Genomic DNA, 16013 nt, shown 5'->3' on the forward strand with positions numbered 1-16013 from the left:
GGTTTGAAGAATATTATCTGCATACAGAGGCTGGATCTACCTATACAGCCCAGCCTCTGTTGCTATCCCAAACCCCCCTAAGGTCCCCCTGCACTCTGCAATCCCTCATAAATCACAGCCACGCTGCTGACAAACAGCTTGTCAGAGCTGGCTGTGTTTATCTCTATAGTGTCAGTCTGCTGCTCTCCCCGCCTCCTGCAGAACTCCAGTCCCCGCCTGCATCCCTTCCCTCCCTGCTGATTGGAGGGAAGGGACGGGGGCAGGGACCAGAGCTATGCAGGAGGCGGGGAGAGCAGCAGACTGACACTACAGATGTAAACACAGCCTCACAGCATGGCTGTGATTTATGTGGGATTGCAGAGTGCAGGGGGACCTTAGGGGGGTTTGGGATAGCAACAGAGGCTGGGCTGTATAGGCAGAACCAGCCTCTGTATGCAGATAACATTCTTTAAACACACCTCGGGTTCTCTTTAAAGTCAAGCGGCCCTTTTTGTTGAATAAAACTTGCTTCCAGCTTGATTGTGCAATATATGTATATTTTCAGCTGTAGTACTTTATACTTTCGTGCATATACTACAGTCATTCCCAGATGCTTCTAACATATATTGGTAGAGGTGTCAGTGTTTGTGACCAGCCATGGCTTAAAGGACACCCGAGGTGAAAATAAACTAATGAAATAAACGATTGTATCTATCCGCCTTCTCCTAAAAAATGACTTTTTAAAATTGCAGTTTAATTTTATATTTCAATCAACTTTTTTAAGTTTTTACTGTTTTATTATTTTTGCTCAATGACACATTCATTGAAGTGTGCCAGAGCTAAAATTTATGAACTAGTGACCTTTTTTATCTCTTTCCTGCTCTCAGAAGCCATTTTCTGCTAGGAAAGTGTTTTATAGTTGTAATTTCTTATCAGTGAGGGTCACACTGTAGTCTGACTCAGACAGGAACTGTCGCTTGCATACCTGATGTTTAACTCTTTCAGGCAGAGAAAGAAAAAAAGGAACACAGCATAGTTATTTATGTGTTTGGCACTGGACATATACAGGTCTATCTCGTCATGTTGCATGTCACCTCGGGTATGCTTTAAGGCCAGGTGAAAGGAGTAACAAGGACTCCTGCTCTTTGTAGCTGATAACTCCTGCAGGATGGGTGTTTCTGAAGAGTCTAATAGCAACAGCGCAGAAGTGCTTCCTGGCGCTTCACATTTGTAAAGCGCTTTTCTCCCATAGGACTCAAAGCGCATAAGCATGCCTCAGACCAGATATTGGTTGAATGGTAAATTGTGGTACAGAGGGAAAAAAAATCTTCAAATGTCAGGCTGACCAGGTGGCTTTTCCCGTCTGGATTTGAATAACTCCAGGGATGGAGTTGTCTTTACTGGGTGTAGTAGGGAGTTCCAAAGGGTAGGGGCAGCATGACAGAAAGCTCTGGCTATAAAGGTTTTGAGGTGCAGTCTGGGAGTGACCAGGTTTATGGAAACTGCTGATCTGAGGTTGTGAGAGGTTCGGTGAAGCTTCAGCAAGTCCTTCATGTATCCAGGGCCCAGATTGTGCAGAGAGAGAGCTGCACCTACACTCGGTATGGAATAAACTTTTCAGCTTGTAAACAGTTACAGAGAGGGGACCTTTTGATTCTTTTCATGTTTGATGGACCAGCACCTACCCTCCATGTTCGACTGGTGTGTGATGCCATCCTGGATAGTTAACATGAACCTGAGGTGAAAATGAATTGATGAGATAAACAATTATATTTATCCTCCTACTCCTAAAAATGACTTTTTTTTTAAGTATCTCATGGTTTTCTTTTATGTTTAAATATTTACAAAGTAGGTTGAATGTTTTACTGTCTGTAATCAGTGGCAGCCTATTAGGTGTCCCAGAGTTAGAAAAAGTTCAATAGTTCATGTATTTTATCCCTCCCTGTCCTCAGAAGTTGTATTCTGCCAGGAAAACCTTTATGGCTGTAATTTACTTATCAGTGATGTATACTGTATTCCCAACAAGTTACCAAGACAACGGAAACTGCCACTTCCAGGCCTAGAAATTAACTCTTTCAGGCAGCAAAATAAAACAGCCTGGTTATTAATGTTTTTCCCTCTACATACACACGTTTATCTCATCATGTCACCTCGGGTACACTAAAGTTTTGGCTGGGGTTTCAGTGCAAAGAAAAAGCTCATTTTTATTAAAAGTGTTACCAATAAAAGTTTAATAAAAGTCAGCAGAATATCCCCAGCTACTCGATGTAACATAAAGGATAACCTGAACAAAAAAACAACAACAAATAAATAAATGATAAAATCTGAAGAAAAAATATTAAGAAACGCAGAAGTTCTCATGGTTAGAATACATTCCTTCATGTGGTCTCACTGTCTGCCCGAAAGCTAAATAAAATAATTGCTACCTGAAATAGCCGGTTCTGTTCTATGGAGAGAGAACCGGGAGAATAATTGAGAGCTCCTCGGCTGTGGGGAACACAGTTGAGGTCAAACACTGGTGATCCAACCTAACCGGTCACCAATGACGCTGTCATTGGCACAGAGGACAATCACTGCGTGGCAAATGAACCTTTCACGAAAAATCGTTCTGACAAATATCTGATGTGCGAGTAGCTTCAGCCTTCTCACACAAGGGAACATGTGCTGCGTGTGCTATGTGTGCTGCAGGTCCCTCCCCGGCCAGGAACTCAACCCACCTCCTGACCATACACTTACAGAAGTTGAGTAGTCACTAAGGCAGGCATGGGCAAACTTGGCCCTCCAGCTGTTATGGAACTACAAATCCCACAATGCATTTGCCTTTATGAGTCATGACTGTGGCTGTCAGACTCCTGCAATGCATTGTGGGACTTGTAGTTCCTCAACAGCTGGAGGGCCAAGTTTGCTCATGCCTGCACTAAGGGATCGACGAGATAGTAATAATTCCAAGTAGATGCAAATTTTATGCAAATGTATGCACCTTGGACACGGACCAATCAAATGTAGCAGCTGTGGATGTGGTTTCAAAACACGACATGCTTAGTCTGGCCCACGGGATTTCCTAAAATCATTTTTTTTTTTGGTTTCTTCATTAAAAATCCATAACTAGCAAATGTACAAAAAACAGTATTATTAAAGTTCTGCCAGGCTTTCTTTATCACTTCTCATGGAAGAACTTTGATGCTAACGGTTTTTAGTGTTTTCAAAAATTACGTTTTCAAAAAACATCATGGCCATAAGAGGCAGCTAGACAGTCATAGGTCTGATCTAGCCTTTTCCCGTCCACTGTCTAAAAATAAAAAAGCCAGACAACGTTCTTCTCTGTAGGAGTGCTTACTTATAAAATTCCATAAAGTCATATATCGGAACGTGGGTGGCCCTTCCCACTTCCTGCTCACACTGTGCACCTCCTACTTAAAGTGTACCCGAGTCAAAGCTCGGTAAAAAAAATCAGATACTTACCTAAAGAGAAGTAAGCCTCAGGATCCTATTGAAGCTTTCCTCGGTGCTCTGATGTCCTCCGTCGCTCAGCGCACCCCTGCAGAAGATTAGCAACAAGGCATTGTCGCCAATCATATTGGGGCCGCGCAGCTCCTCCTACAGCAGCATGGCCATGCAAGCTCATTAACCAGCAGCTCCGTGCTACCGTGCATGCGCGGCTGTGCTTGTGTGGCTACTGCACAGCCGAGCTCGTAACAAAGTAGGAGCACGGCCCCGATCTGGAGGGGAGCCACACTCAGCGACGGTGGACATCAGACCACCGAGGGAAGCCTCAGTAGGATGCTGAGGTTTCCCTCTCTTCAGGTAAATATCTTATTTTGATCCCGAGCTTTGACTCAGGATCAATTTAAAGGATACCAGTAACTACTTCGCCAGCTGCGTCTTCAAGTCTCCCCAGAAGTACTCAGGTGTCTGAGTTATTTCGAACTACAGAACCGCTCGTCTTCGGAAGTACTCAGAATCCCGAGTAGCCTACAGAGGAGACCAGAAGGCTTCTTCCATGTTAAAGTCAGACTCTGCTATGGGTGCCCATAGAACGAGGGGCTGCAAAGAGGACCGGGTGATCCAGAGCCTTCCCTATTCTTTGGCATGTTACAGGTATCCTTTAAGACTTGTGTCAAGGAATCCTCACTGTCCTGCAATAAAATCAGTTTCACTTCAAGCTCATCACTCTCTCTGGTGGTAGCTTCCATTTTCTGACCTAAAATAGAAAGAATGGAAGCTGAAACCCTACGATTGCCAAGTGTGACATTCACACCTTGTTCCCCAGGGTACGAAGAGGACCCACAAAATTTACTTCAGGACCTCACTGTCAGAAGTCCACAGGCTTCAGCTTTCTGGTTTCCGCTTCACTCAGCGGTTCCTGTGCCAAGAGCTTATTGTGGAGTTTATGGTGTTTGCCGATGCCCAGCTTGGGTAGGCCTCGGTTTAAGCCTTCTAGCAGCACGCAGGCCTTACAGAGTCCCTGGCTGGAGATGTAGCCGCATCGGCTGCAGGTCCCCTGTACCGGCATCCGGACATCCTCCTTCACCGATAGGTTTTCCCCTGAGTGGATGATGTCCATGATGGCGCTGGGCCTCAAGGCCTCCAAGTCCTTCAGGAAAGCGCGGGCGTGGCCCCGGTAAGCGTTGGGGGAGTAGATGCACTCGGTGGAGAAGTAGTCAAGCTTTTTAAAGTAAGCATAGAGCACAATCTCCTTCTCATAGGCATACTTGAGGGGCTTACATCGCGGGATGGCACCTTCGCTGCCCGTAGTAATGGCAGTGCACCTTCTCAGCCTCGCTATGTCCCCTCGAAGGAAGTTCATCAGCACGGTTTCTGCAATGTCATCAGCGTTGTGACCTGCGATCAGAACCAAAGACGACAGATAAAGATCATACACAAGGGACACAGCTATCTAGGTCAAAAACTACATCCATCAAGTTCAAACTCCGAGGCTTCACAGCAGGTCAATCCAGAGGAAAGAAAAACCACAACAGGCAACAACGTGTGGGTGACCATATCTTTACAGTAGACTTGTACTATGGATGCACCATTTATTTATTTTTGGACGAAACCAAGGTTGTGGAGTTGGTACAAAAATCATCCGACTTCTCAGATTGTGAAACTACCGACTGACTCCAGGTACCCAATATTGCTCCGACTCCACAGCCCTGGAAGAAGCATCTCTGCACAATCCCCCCCCCCCCCCTTCTGTGGCCAGAATGCATATTTATCATATACATTAACTGGTTCGGACGGCGCTAGTTGAAATCTACGTCCTGTACATCTCTGCAGGGCATACATTTCAACTTCCCGCTACACACTTACGCTGTTCCTTTTGCTAATTCTACAACGCTGCAGCTAACTCGCTCTGCTGTCTAGGCCTAAATCGAATATAAACCGAAATCGTGATCACTAAGATCACAATTTCGGAATTGTGAAAGCGGCAATTATCGCGATCACGTCATTTCCACATGGGGAAGTTTGAAGAAGTGGCTTCAAACTTCCACAAAGTCCCAGCGCGTGCGGCCCGCAGCATCAGCAGTGTTGGCCATACCTTCCGCACGAGTCCAACGCTGTCTGTCCTCTATCGCCATCTGCCGGCTCTTGTGCTTGGCAAAACTCCAGGTTCCTGTACGTCACATGACATACAGGAAGTATTCCGTGCATTAGAGCCTGCAGGAGGCGAAGTGGATAGACGGGCATCGCTGGACTCATGCTGGAAGCTATGTCCAGAACTGATGCAGCTTGGGGGACAGAGAAGACACAGAGGGGGCACAGAGACAGAGCGGGCACAAAGAGAGACACAGAGGGGGCACAGAGAGAGACCCATAAGAGGCATATAGAGGCAAAGGGGGCACAAAGAGAGACAAGGGGACAGAAGGGGAACAGACAGGCACAGGGGGGGGGGGGAGACAAAGCTTGATTTGAAGAAAATAATGAATTGAATCGAAATCACAATTTTAGACAGAAGTCGCGCGATTCAATTTTTTTTCTAAAATCGTTCAGGCCTATTGCTGTCTCATACAGGAGCCAATTTAATTGGCTCCTGACCCCGTAATTACTGTGAGCCAACCTCGTGATTGCTCATTAGGGAAAGGACGGCCCTGGTCCTTAAGGGGCCAGAACCATCTGGTCTGCAAAAAAAATTAAAATTTAAAAAAAAGGAGGTGTGGCAGGGGTACACAGGAGGGAAAGAGGCTTCAGTTAATTAGGCTGCATTAGTTAAAGAGACACTGAAGCGGAAAAAAAAAAATTGATATAATGATTTGTATGTATAGTACAGCTAAGAAATTAGACATTAGGAGCAGAGACACAAGTCTAATATTGTTTCCAGTGCATGAAGAGTTAAGAAACTTTAGTTATCTATGCAAAAGAGCCATTGAGCTCCACGACTTTCAAAGTCGCAGAGAGCTCTGTCTTCTGAAGCTTGTTATGTCAACTGTCAGTCATTGTATTTTCTTTTTCTCTCCAGAGGACAGGTCAATCGTTCACAAGACTGCTCTGTAAAATCATTTAAGGTGGCCATACACTGGCCCGATTCGCGGCCGTTTCGACAGCAGATTCGATCCTGGGATCGAATCTGCTGCCAATCGTTCGCGCTAAACGCACCCGCCGATCCGATTTCCTCCCGAAATCGGATCGGTCCGTCGATCGCGCCGTGCGGGAAATTACCCTCGATCGCCCGCGGGTAGGGAGCTCGTCGCTAGCGGCGGCCGATCCGATCAGGTATACATTACCTGACGCTGGCTCCCGGGCATCTTCTCCGCATCTTCTCCACGCTGCACCCGCTCCATCCCGGAGCTTCCTGTCACTGCAGTGACCAGGAAGTTCAAATAGAGGGCGCTCTATTTGAACTTCCTGGTCACGGAGTGACACAGGAAGCGCCGGGATGGAGCGGGTGCAGCGTGGAGAAGATGCGGAGAAGATGCCCGGGAGCCAGCGTCAGGTAATGTATGCGCGGGGGGGGGGGGGGGGGACAGGCGGCAGCGGCGGCTCCACAGATTGTGATCGGTTTCAGGCTGAAATCGATTCACAATCTGTTTGCAGTAAAGGCAGCCATACAATCCCTCTCTGATCAGATTCGATCAGATAGGGATCTGTCAGCTGGTCGATCTAATGGCAAATCGACCAGTGTATGGCCACCTTTAGAATGCTGAGAATCATTTTGAATTATTTGTCTAGTTAGACGAATAATTAGCCCGATGCAGGCGTCGGGGAATGGCACATATAATTAGCCCGGTGCAGGCGGCGGGGAACGGCACATATAATTAGCCCGGTGCAGGCGGCGGGGAACGGCACATATAATTAGCCCGGTGCAGGCGGCGGGGAACGGCACATATAATTAGCCCGGTGCAGGCGGCGGGGAACGGCACATATAATTAGACCCGGACTGGCGGCGGGGAACGGCACATCGGAGGCGGACCGTGCAGGACATGACAACTGTAGGGGGCCGATAGAAGCCCCAAGTGTCAGCTTTAGCTATTTTAGGTACTGGAGAACCCCTTTTAAATATTTAGGCCGGCCTCACAATGCAGATTGGCGGTGCAGTGTGGTGGCCGCACTGTCAAAAACAGGCCTTTGGGGATTATTGCGTTAGTACGCGATAATCCCCATCTGGCATCCGGCCAAACAGGAAGTGATGCTCACTTTCTGTGTGGCAATTGACGTGCGTGGAAGCATATTTCTAAAATACGCTCCCGCGCAACGCAGATAACTGCGGCTGGTTTTTAAAAAGTATGTGCGTTGCCATAGACTTACACGACTTCCGCTCTGACGCAAATCGCCGCAGGAGCCGCGAGGTAACATAGGTATTGGACGACGTTAGATAAGGCACTTCCAGCCCATCGCACTGCAACGTGTGCACTCCCCTATAGAGCAACAGGCTGCGGTGCAGTAAATTTATCGCATTGCCTCAGTGAAAGGGCCCTCAGGCTCTGCACATCCATGCAGTTAGTTAGTCAATAAGATGCAGCCTGCCTTGAGAAATGTGGCCATCTCCTCGAATGGATTCTCATTGACTAGTGATAAAGAGTCTGAATTTTATCTCTTTTTATTGCGCAGTTACCTTAAAGGACTACTGTAGGGGGTCGGGGGAAAATGAGCTGAACTTACCCGGGGCTTCTAACGGCCCCCACAGACGTCCTGTGCCCGCGCAGCCACTCACCGGTGCTCCGGCCCCGGCTCCAGTTCACTTCTGGAATTTCCGACTTTAAAGCCGGAAAACCACTGTGCCTGCGCAGCACCGCCCTCCCGCTGACGCAGCATACTGCGCAGGTGCAGCCTGTACTGGGCCTGCACAATACACTCCTGGTGACGTCAGCGGCAGGGAGGGCGCGGCTGCGCAGGCGCAGTGGTTTTCCGGCTTTAAAGTCGAAAATTCCAGAAGTGAACCAGAGGCGGGGACTGGAGCATCGGTGAGTGGCTGCGCAAGCACAGGATGTCTGCGGGGGACCGTTAGAAGCCCCAGGTAAGTAAAGCTCATTTTCCCCCGACCCCCCTACAGTCCTCCTTTAAGCATTAAGATCCAAGCGGATTCACCGCATCCCCGCCGCAGAATCTTGCTTCCTGGTAGAGGCAGAGCTTTGTGCAGTAGCTCTGCCTCTTATCCAGTCACTTTCCGCCAATCTCCGCCTCTCCCCGTCCCTCTCAGTCTTCTTTCACTGAGAGGGGCGGGGAGAGGCGGAGATCAGCAGAGATTGACTGGATAAGAGGCAGAGCTACTGAGCAAAGCTCTGCCTCCCCTGGCAGCACAATCCGCAACTTGGAAAGTCGTGGAGTTTTGCCCTGGAAATTCGGAGGGTTAAATACCTCGCTCTGCTGCTTTTGGATCATATTTACAGATAAATACAGAAAATTCAAAGGCTTTCATTACATTTAATACAAAATTGTGTATTTAGCTTTACTTGCAGAACAAGACTTTCTTTGCGGTGTCATAGTTGTGGCTAAAGTTGGATTTACTGTCTTGTTTGCTTGGTCAGGGTACTCTGAGCAGGACAGGGGGAGGAGCTAAGCAAGACAACTGCTTGTGGTACTGGTGCCAGGTGTGGACAAATTGTTATGGAATTCCCAAGCAAGTCATACCGAACCCGGAGCCAACAGGAAATTTCAGGACCCAGATGAACTGATAATGATTATGGAAAAACCTCAATATTCATCAGCTGTGACCTTTACAGAACTTCGGCTACTGTGATTTCTCCAGGCATGACTGAAAATCTACAAGAGGGAGGGGCAATGTTTGCTCCCTTAAACAGACATCTTTTAGACCAATGTTTTTCAATAATATTACATTTGCAACCTTATGAAAGAGGCAATGTTTACAAAGTAACACTGCTGTGCATAACATTATTTCAAGTACCCCTTGACATATGTATGTTAGGAGTATGCTATATTTCATGTACTAGTATAGGTTTTAACAGGACAGGCATTTTTGGCACACGTGTGCCTGTTTAATCTCTGGCTGCGCATATGCCACAGAATACGTTTGTGGCTATGGCTACATTCAAGTCTGAATATGTCTGTGACCAAAGGTCTTACAGACCCCAAACTTGGAAAGTGAGGAGGGGACCCCCGGCCTGCTTCTGTGCCAAATTGCCAACCCCAGCCATTCTAGTTAAGATTCTCAAACATATCTTAGGAACACAAATGTATGTAGATCTAGCATGAACCTTCCTCTGTGCTTAACTTAGGGAGCTTTACCTTGGGTCAGGTCTACTTTAGATCTTAGGAGGGTATCCCATTCATTTCCCAGGTGCCTGCCCGGCGGCTTCCAGTTCCTGGAACTATGGCAACGCTATGCAGCTCTGTCATTCCGAGAAGGCCACCACCCTAAACCTTGCATAGTGCCAAATACAGGAAGAGAGCAGAATACGGTGGCCAGTTTAGGAGATGTGTCTCTGAGATAGATGAAAGTCCATCAACATAATAGTGATGATACTGACAAGACCCCTCCAGAATAAAGAAGAGAGGGTGTCTTACAGGGAAGAGAAGTATGTACTTGCCCTCTTATGGGTACATTTGTAATTTCAACCCCGGTTTCTGATTTATAGTCACACTTCAAAGAGCCACACTTTTCCTAAACAAGCCCTCCTCACACAGGGCAACATTCTATAAGTTAGACTGGAAAGAAAGTAACCTGTGCAGATCTTGTCCACGCCCAGCATCATGGCTCCGCGGTCCAGCGCTTGTCTCCTGAACACCCCACAGAACGTACAATTGTTCTTCAACCCAACCTGCTTGACAATCTGGTCCATCGTCCACCCGTACAGCTCTTGATAGGACACAATTTTCAGGGGCAACTCATACTGCTGCTGGTTCCTCTTCACCGTCTCTAGAGAGTCATCTCTGTACCCAGATATGCCCTCGTCCACGGATACCAGGATGAGCTCCAGCCCGTAGCCGTATCGCTCGTTCAGCACCTTCAGGACGTGAGCAAGCACCGTAGAGTCTTTACCACCGGAAGCTCCAATGCCGACCCTCTCCCCCGGCTGGAAGAGCTTGGCAGACACGATGGTGTGGTGGATTTCCTCCTCAAACGCCCGAAAGAAGCATTCTCTGCACACCGAGTGGCCGGTCTTGGGACGCCGCAGGACAGCTCGCTGATTCTCGCAGCTGCTACAATTCACAGGCATGGCGGCCGCTCTGTAATATAAAGAGACGCACGTTGGACAAATGGTAGTGTCAAATAAGAGCAGACTTTTCACTTGTGAATTTACCCAAGAAAAGAGTGCAAATATGCTACAGTGTTCTCCCCAGAATTTTTTTTCCAGCCAGGTGGCATGAAATAGTAGCGAGACGAGAATGCAGGGCTGATGCTTCTGTGAGCAATTATGCTTACAGAATAGGAGGAGGTGAGCCGACGACAGCCGGGTGCTCATCAAAACTAGCCGGGTGGAGCACCCGGCTAAAAGAGCCTGGGGAGAACACTGCACTAAAATGCAGCAAAATTTGTCCACAATGTAATGCTTTCTGACTGCAGAAACTTCCCTAGGAGTAACCAAGAGACATATAAACAGATGAACATACCACCCAACTTTTTGAGATGAGAAAGAGGGACACTTAAGCCACACCCCTGATCACGCTCCATCACAGCCCTAGTCACGCATACCATAAAGATTTCATAAGAAAAATAGGTTGTTTTATAAATCAAACCACACTGGTCCTTTCTATCCTGCTTCATTTTCCTTCATATTAACATTTGCAATTTAGTAATATATCAATTTCAAGGCTGGGGATAAAGTTTAGAGTCAATCAAACACATTTTTCAGTAGAAAATACATATATTTACATAGAAGGAGGAACAAAGTCCTGAAAGAGGGACAAATGAGGAGGAAAGAGGGACAGAGGGACATGGCTCCCAAAGAGGGACAGTTGGGAGATATTTTATTCTCCCACGCCCATAAGATAATATAATAACAGAATGAATTATAGAGACATATTTCACTCCTCACCTTACAAATCCGTCTGCAGGTCTCCTTCCTGCCTGCACACTGCTCTCTAACACGTTATCAGAGCCTAAACCTTCTAAAAACTACAGTCCCAGCAAGCCCCGCGCGAGAATACAGCTTTCCCAGCTAGTGCAGTCTGCCTGAGGCATGCTGGGAGGTGTAGTCTATTCTCCTCCCTTCCTGCCTGCAGACTACTTGCTACAAACTACAATCCCAGCAAGCCCCGCGCGAGAATACAACTTTCCCAGCGTGTGGAGCTGCCCGAGGCATGCTGGGAGGAGTAGTCTAGTCTCCTCTCCTTCCTGCCCGCACTCTACTTGCTACAAACTACAATCCCAGCAAGCCCCGCGCGAAAATACAACTTTCCCAGCGTGTGGAGCTGCCCGAGGCATGCTGGGGGGTGTAGTCTCTTGCCTTTTCCTCTCACTGCCCTGCCGAGACGTCACAATCGCTGGAGGTCAGATCTTTGCCGGTCTCCTCACGGGGCGGCCCGGCGGCCATTTTCAAGAAGAAAAAATCTCAGTGGAAGCATAGGAGGCTTCAGCAAAATGGCTCCAGTAAATGCAGACAAGCCGGGATCTGTCAAGTTTGGGTCGCTTTAATTAGAAATGTAGATTAGATTAGAATTATAAACTTGTTTTACAATTACAGATAAAAAGGGAAAGGGAGACAAGGTTTAATCGTTTTTTCTATTATATAATACAGTGACAGTCATTTTTCTGTGTAATTTCAGGCAGTAGCTATGACTGCCATGCACTGCAGCTTATGTGTAACTCTGTCTACTGACACTAGAGGGAGCTCTAAGACCATGGTACCCTTATTAGTAAAGAGGAACTGTAGTGAAAATAACCTAATGAATACAATTGCTTATCTTTTTAACAATATTCATTTACAGATTATTTAGTCATTGTTTGCCCATTGTAAAATCTTTCTTCTCCCTGATTTACATTCTGGAATGTATCACTGGTGGCGACATCTTTAGTTCTGCCGGGTGATCTCTGTGGAATGTTCGATTTCTGAGAGTACAGATGAAGATGCTGCTTGCTTAACAGTTGACAAAAGCTGTTATTTCCCACAATGCAACAAGGTTCACAAACAGCAGAACCATGGTCATGATATTGCACGGTGGGAGGTGTTTCACCACAATGTAAGCCATACAGCAACCCCCCTCCCCCACCCCCCCCACCCCCACACACACACACACACACACACACACGCTTCAATGATAAAGATTTCTCGTGGGAAATCAGCCACTGATTGGAATTAAGTTTAATCCTTGGTTAGGGATTGGTCACACTAAGGGTGCTTTCGGGTTTTTTAAGCGCTGGCGATTTTTTTAATCGCCCTGAAACCGCTTGTGCAATGATTCCCTATGAGAGAGTTCACATCTATACGGTTCATTTCACCAAATCGCTGCCTGGACCATTTTCAGGGCGTTTTGCCTGTAATGAAAGGTATAGCGTAATCGCAAAGCCCTTGAAAAAGCACTTTGTATAGCGACTTTTCCCAGCGCTTTGATGAATAAATACATGGGGCTTGATTCACTAAGACAAATAGCATGCCTTATCCGAGTTAACACGTCTTATCAGGGATACCACGCCTTATCAAAGTTAACATGCCTTATCAGAGTAGCATAGCGAGCGCTACAGGCTCAGGGCAGGACGAGTGGAGCTCTTGTCCTTGCCAATCAGCAGGCATAAGTTTGTAGCGCTCGCTATGCTACTGTAATAAGGCATGTTAACTTTGATAAGGAGTGCTTTCTCTGATAAGGCGTGTTATCTCTGATAAGGAGTGTTAACTTGGATAAGGCATTTCTCTTAGTGAATCAAGCCCATTGTATTTATTCATTTACGGGTGAAAGACTTCACTTCCTGACTGACTGACGCTTTAAAAAAAAAAAAACAACGTGCAGGTAAGCGCCTGAGGCGCTAAAAAAAAAAAATCGCAAAACGCTGGTGTCAGTGATTGCGATTTATGATGTGAACAAGGCCTTAAAGTTCCTCTTTCCTTCACTTGAAAACAATTGCAGCATTTAGGAAAAAAGAAAAGAAAAATGTTTGTTTTGAACTGTATTCAAGAGGGATTGTAAAGTTTTTAATCAACATGAATATTATTTTTTTCAAGGGGTGTTGGGAGGCTTTTAGTGTCTGCGTACACAGGGGCAAATCAACAAATGACAGTGGAGGGTTGTAGTGCTTCATTGCTCTAATAATAATATTGCTTCATTTGTTTCTGTGTCACTCATCTTTCTCAAGTGAGCAAGGCCTTTTTTTTTTTAGTGGTTATGGTACTTTATTAAATCCGCAAATTTTGCATGAATCCAGGAAGAGAACCAGACTTTCTTCTATTTGGACTTTGCTCTATATCAGGGGTCAGGAACCTTTTTGGCTGAGAGAGCCATAAACGCCACATATTTTAAAATGTATTTCCATGAGAGCCATACCATATGTTTTAAACTGGGACAGTGCGCATGCGCAGCAGAGGGCTGTCCCTGTTGCCATGGTGACGTGTACACAGTTGATCCGTTGGGCAGCAGAAGTGTCAGACACGTCTTCAGCTTCTCTTGGGTTTCAGCAACATCAGCAATTTCCCCGAGAGCCAGACAGAAGAAATACCGACTAACAGCTTGTCCAATTAGCTACCTGACTTGAGGATTGATTCACTTTGTAGGACGAGATCCCCGCACTTTGGCCCAATAGGATGCCTGTCAAATGACAGACAGCCTGTTGGGCCAATCAAAGTGCGGAGATCTCATCCTACAAAGTTACTGGAGCTGACAGGGTCCAGAGTGGGACAATTGGAGCGGCCATTTGTTTTTGGGGAACTCAAATACGTTAGTAGTGCATGCTACAGCTGTAGCGTGCCTACTATGAAAATGTTACTTGTGTTGTGCTGCTTGAGCAGTGTAGCTTAGTGGATCAAGCCCTATTGATTTGTCTGTGAGCCAGATGCAGCCATCAAAAGAGCCACATCTGGCTCCTGCCTACCCCTGCTCTATACCCTTGGAGGATCCGGGTGTGGACTGGTTGACTCCCTGGTGGACTGACCTTGCAGTTTGAGTCTACACTGTTTGCTTGATAAAAAGTAATGTTGCCATTTTCGCAAAAGATACAAGAGGACACATGAAGATAACATGTGACCTCCCCCAAGCTGGTTAAAGAGACACTGAAGCGAGAATAAATCTCGCTTCAGAGCTCATATTCAGCAGGGGCATGTGTGCCCCTGCTAAACCGCCGCTATCCCGCGGCTAAACGGTGGTCCCTTCATTCACCCCCAACCCCCCCCCCCCCCCCCCCCGCAAAATCAACGACCCTCTTGGTTGTAGATTTTGCTGCTCTTGAGGCAGGGCTAACGGCTGCAGCCCTGCCTCTTAGCGCCGTCTATCAGCAGCGCATCACCGCCTCTCCCCCGCCCCTCTCAGCGAATGAAGACTGAGAGGGGCGGGGGAGAGGCGGAGATACGCGCTGACAGACGCGCAAGAGGCAGGGCTGCGGCGGTTAGCCCTGCCTCAATCAGGAAGTGATCCCCCGCTGCACGGAGGGGATTTGTGAGGTAAGGGACCCCCGTTTAGCGGAGCGATAGCGGCGTTTTAGCAGGGGCACACATGCCCCTGTTGAATATGAGCTCTGAAGCGAGATTTATTCTCGCTTCAGACTCTCTTTAAATGTGTATGTTAACTGGCATGGCTGAAATGGAAGAATTAGAAATTAGGGGATATAGTAACAGCTGAAAGGGGGGGAACCAAACACCGGGTCTGTAGTGAGTAATTGGTTCTCAGTGGAGTGGACCCCGGGATAAATAAGCACATTGATCAACCAGTTCAAGGTGGGCTTTAAAGAGACTCTGTAACAAAAATTTCAGCCTTATTTGTTCTATCCTATAAGTTCCTATACCTGTCCTAATGTGGTCTGGATTACTGCAGCCTTTTCTAGTTGCACTGTCTCTGTAATATATCTAATCTTCTTTTCTTTGTCAAGCTTTGTCGACCCGGAGAGGAATGCACTGCCTCTACTGTGATAGGGAGAAGTTATGCACGCCCCCTCCACTCTCCTGTGTGCTGTGTAGGGATGGTCGGAAATTCCAATTTCCGATTCGGCGGTAAATCCGCATTCCGCCATTGCCAAATACCGATTCCGCTTTCCGCTAATCTTGTTTAGGAGATTCTGTTTAATAAACCCTGAAAATTGCTGTTTCTAGGGCTTACGGGGGCTTTGCTATTAACCGCTAAAGTCGGCGGATTTTTACTGTAATGTAAATGCGGAATATAGGCAGATGCAGATTTTCTGCATTTTACATAACGATAAAAATCTGCCGACATTAGTGGTTAATAGCAAAGCCCTCGTTAGTCCTAGAAACACCAAATTTTCTTAGTTTATTAAACAGAATGTCCTGAACAAGATGCAAAAAAAAGTTTTCAAAAAGACCTTATAGTTTTTCAGAAAATCGATGTTAAAGTCGGGCGGAATTTCCACGATTTCCGGCGGAAATTTCCGTGATTTCCGGCGGAAATCCACCTAACGCACTTGCATTACCGATTTCCAAATTCCGATGCGGAAATGCAATCTCCGCGGAATCCGAATGAGCATCCCTAGTGCTGTGCGTATG

At 46.9% G+C, this 16013-nt stretch overlaps 1 protein-coding gene across 1 annotated transcript; it reads right to left on the bottom strand.

Annotated features, from left to right (window-relative positions):
- Positions 1-775: 775 nt before the first annotated feature.
- Positions 776-11590, bottom strand: CTU1 (cytosolic thiouridylase subunit 1). The gene is made up of 3 exons (XM_068243285.1): positions 11412-11590; positions 10097-10602; positions 776-4821 (listed from the first exon to the last, which is right to left on the bottom strand). The coding sequence occupies exons 2-3, from the start codon at positions 10590-10592 to the stop codon at positions 4292-4294; spliced, it is 1026 nt and encodes a 341-aa protein (XP_068099386.1). The 5' UTR covers positions 10593-10602; positions 11412-11590; the 3' UTR covers positions 776-4291.
- Positions 11591-16013: the final 4423 nt, after the last annotated feature.

This window comes from Hyperolius riggenbachi, chromosome 6 (assembly GCF_040937935.1).
Source record: "Hyperolius riggenbachi isolate aHypRig1 chromosome 6, aHypRig1.pri, whole genome shotgun sequence".
Classification (NCBI taxonomy): Eukaryota; Metazoa; Chordata; class Amphibia; order Anura; family Hyperoliidae; genus Hyperolius; species Hyperolius riggenbachi.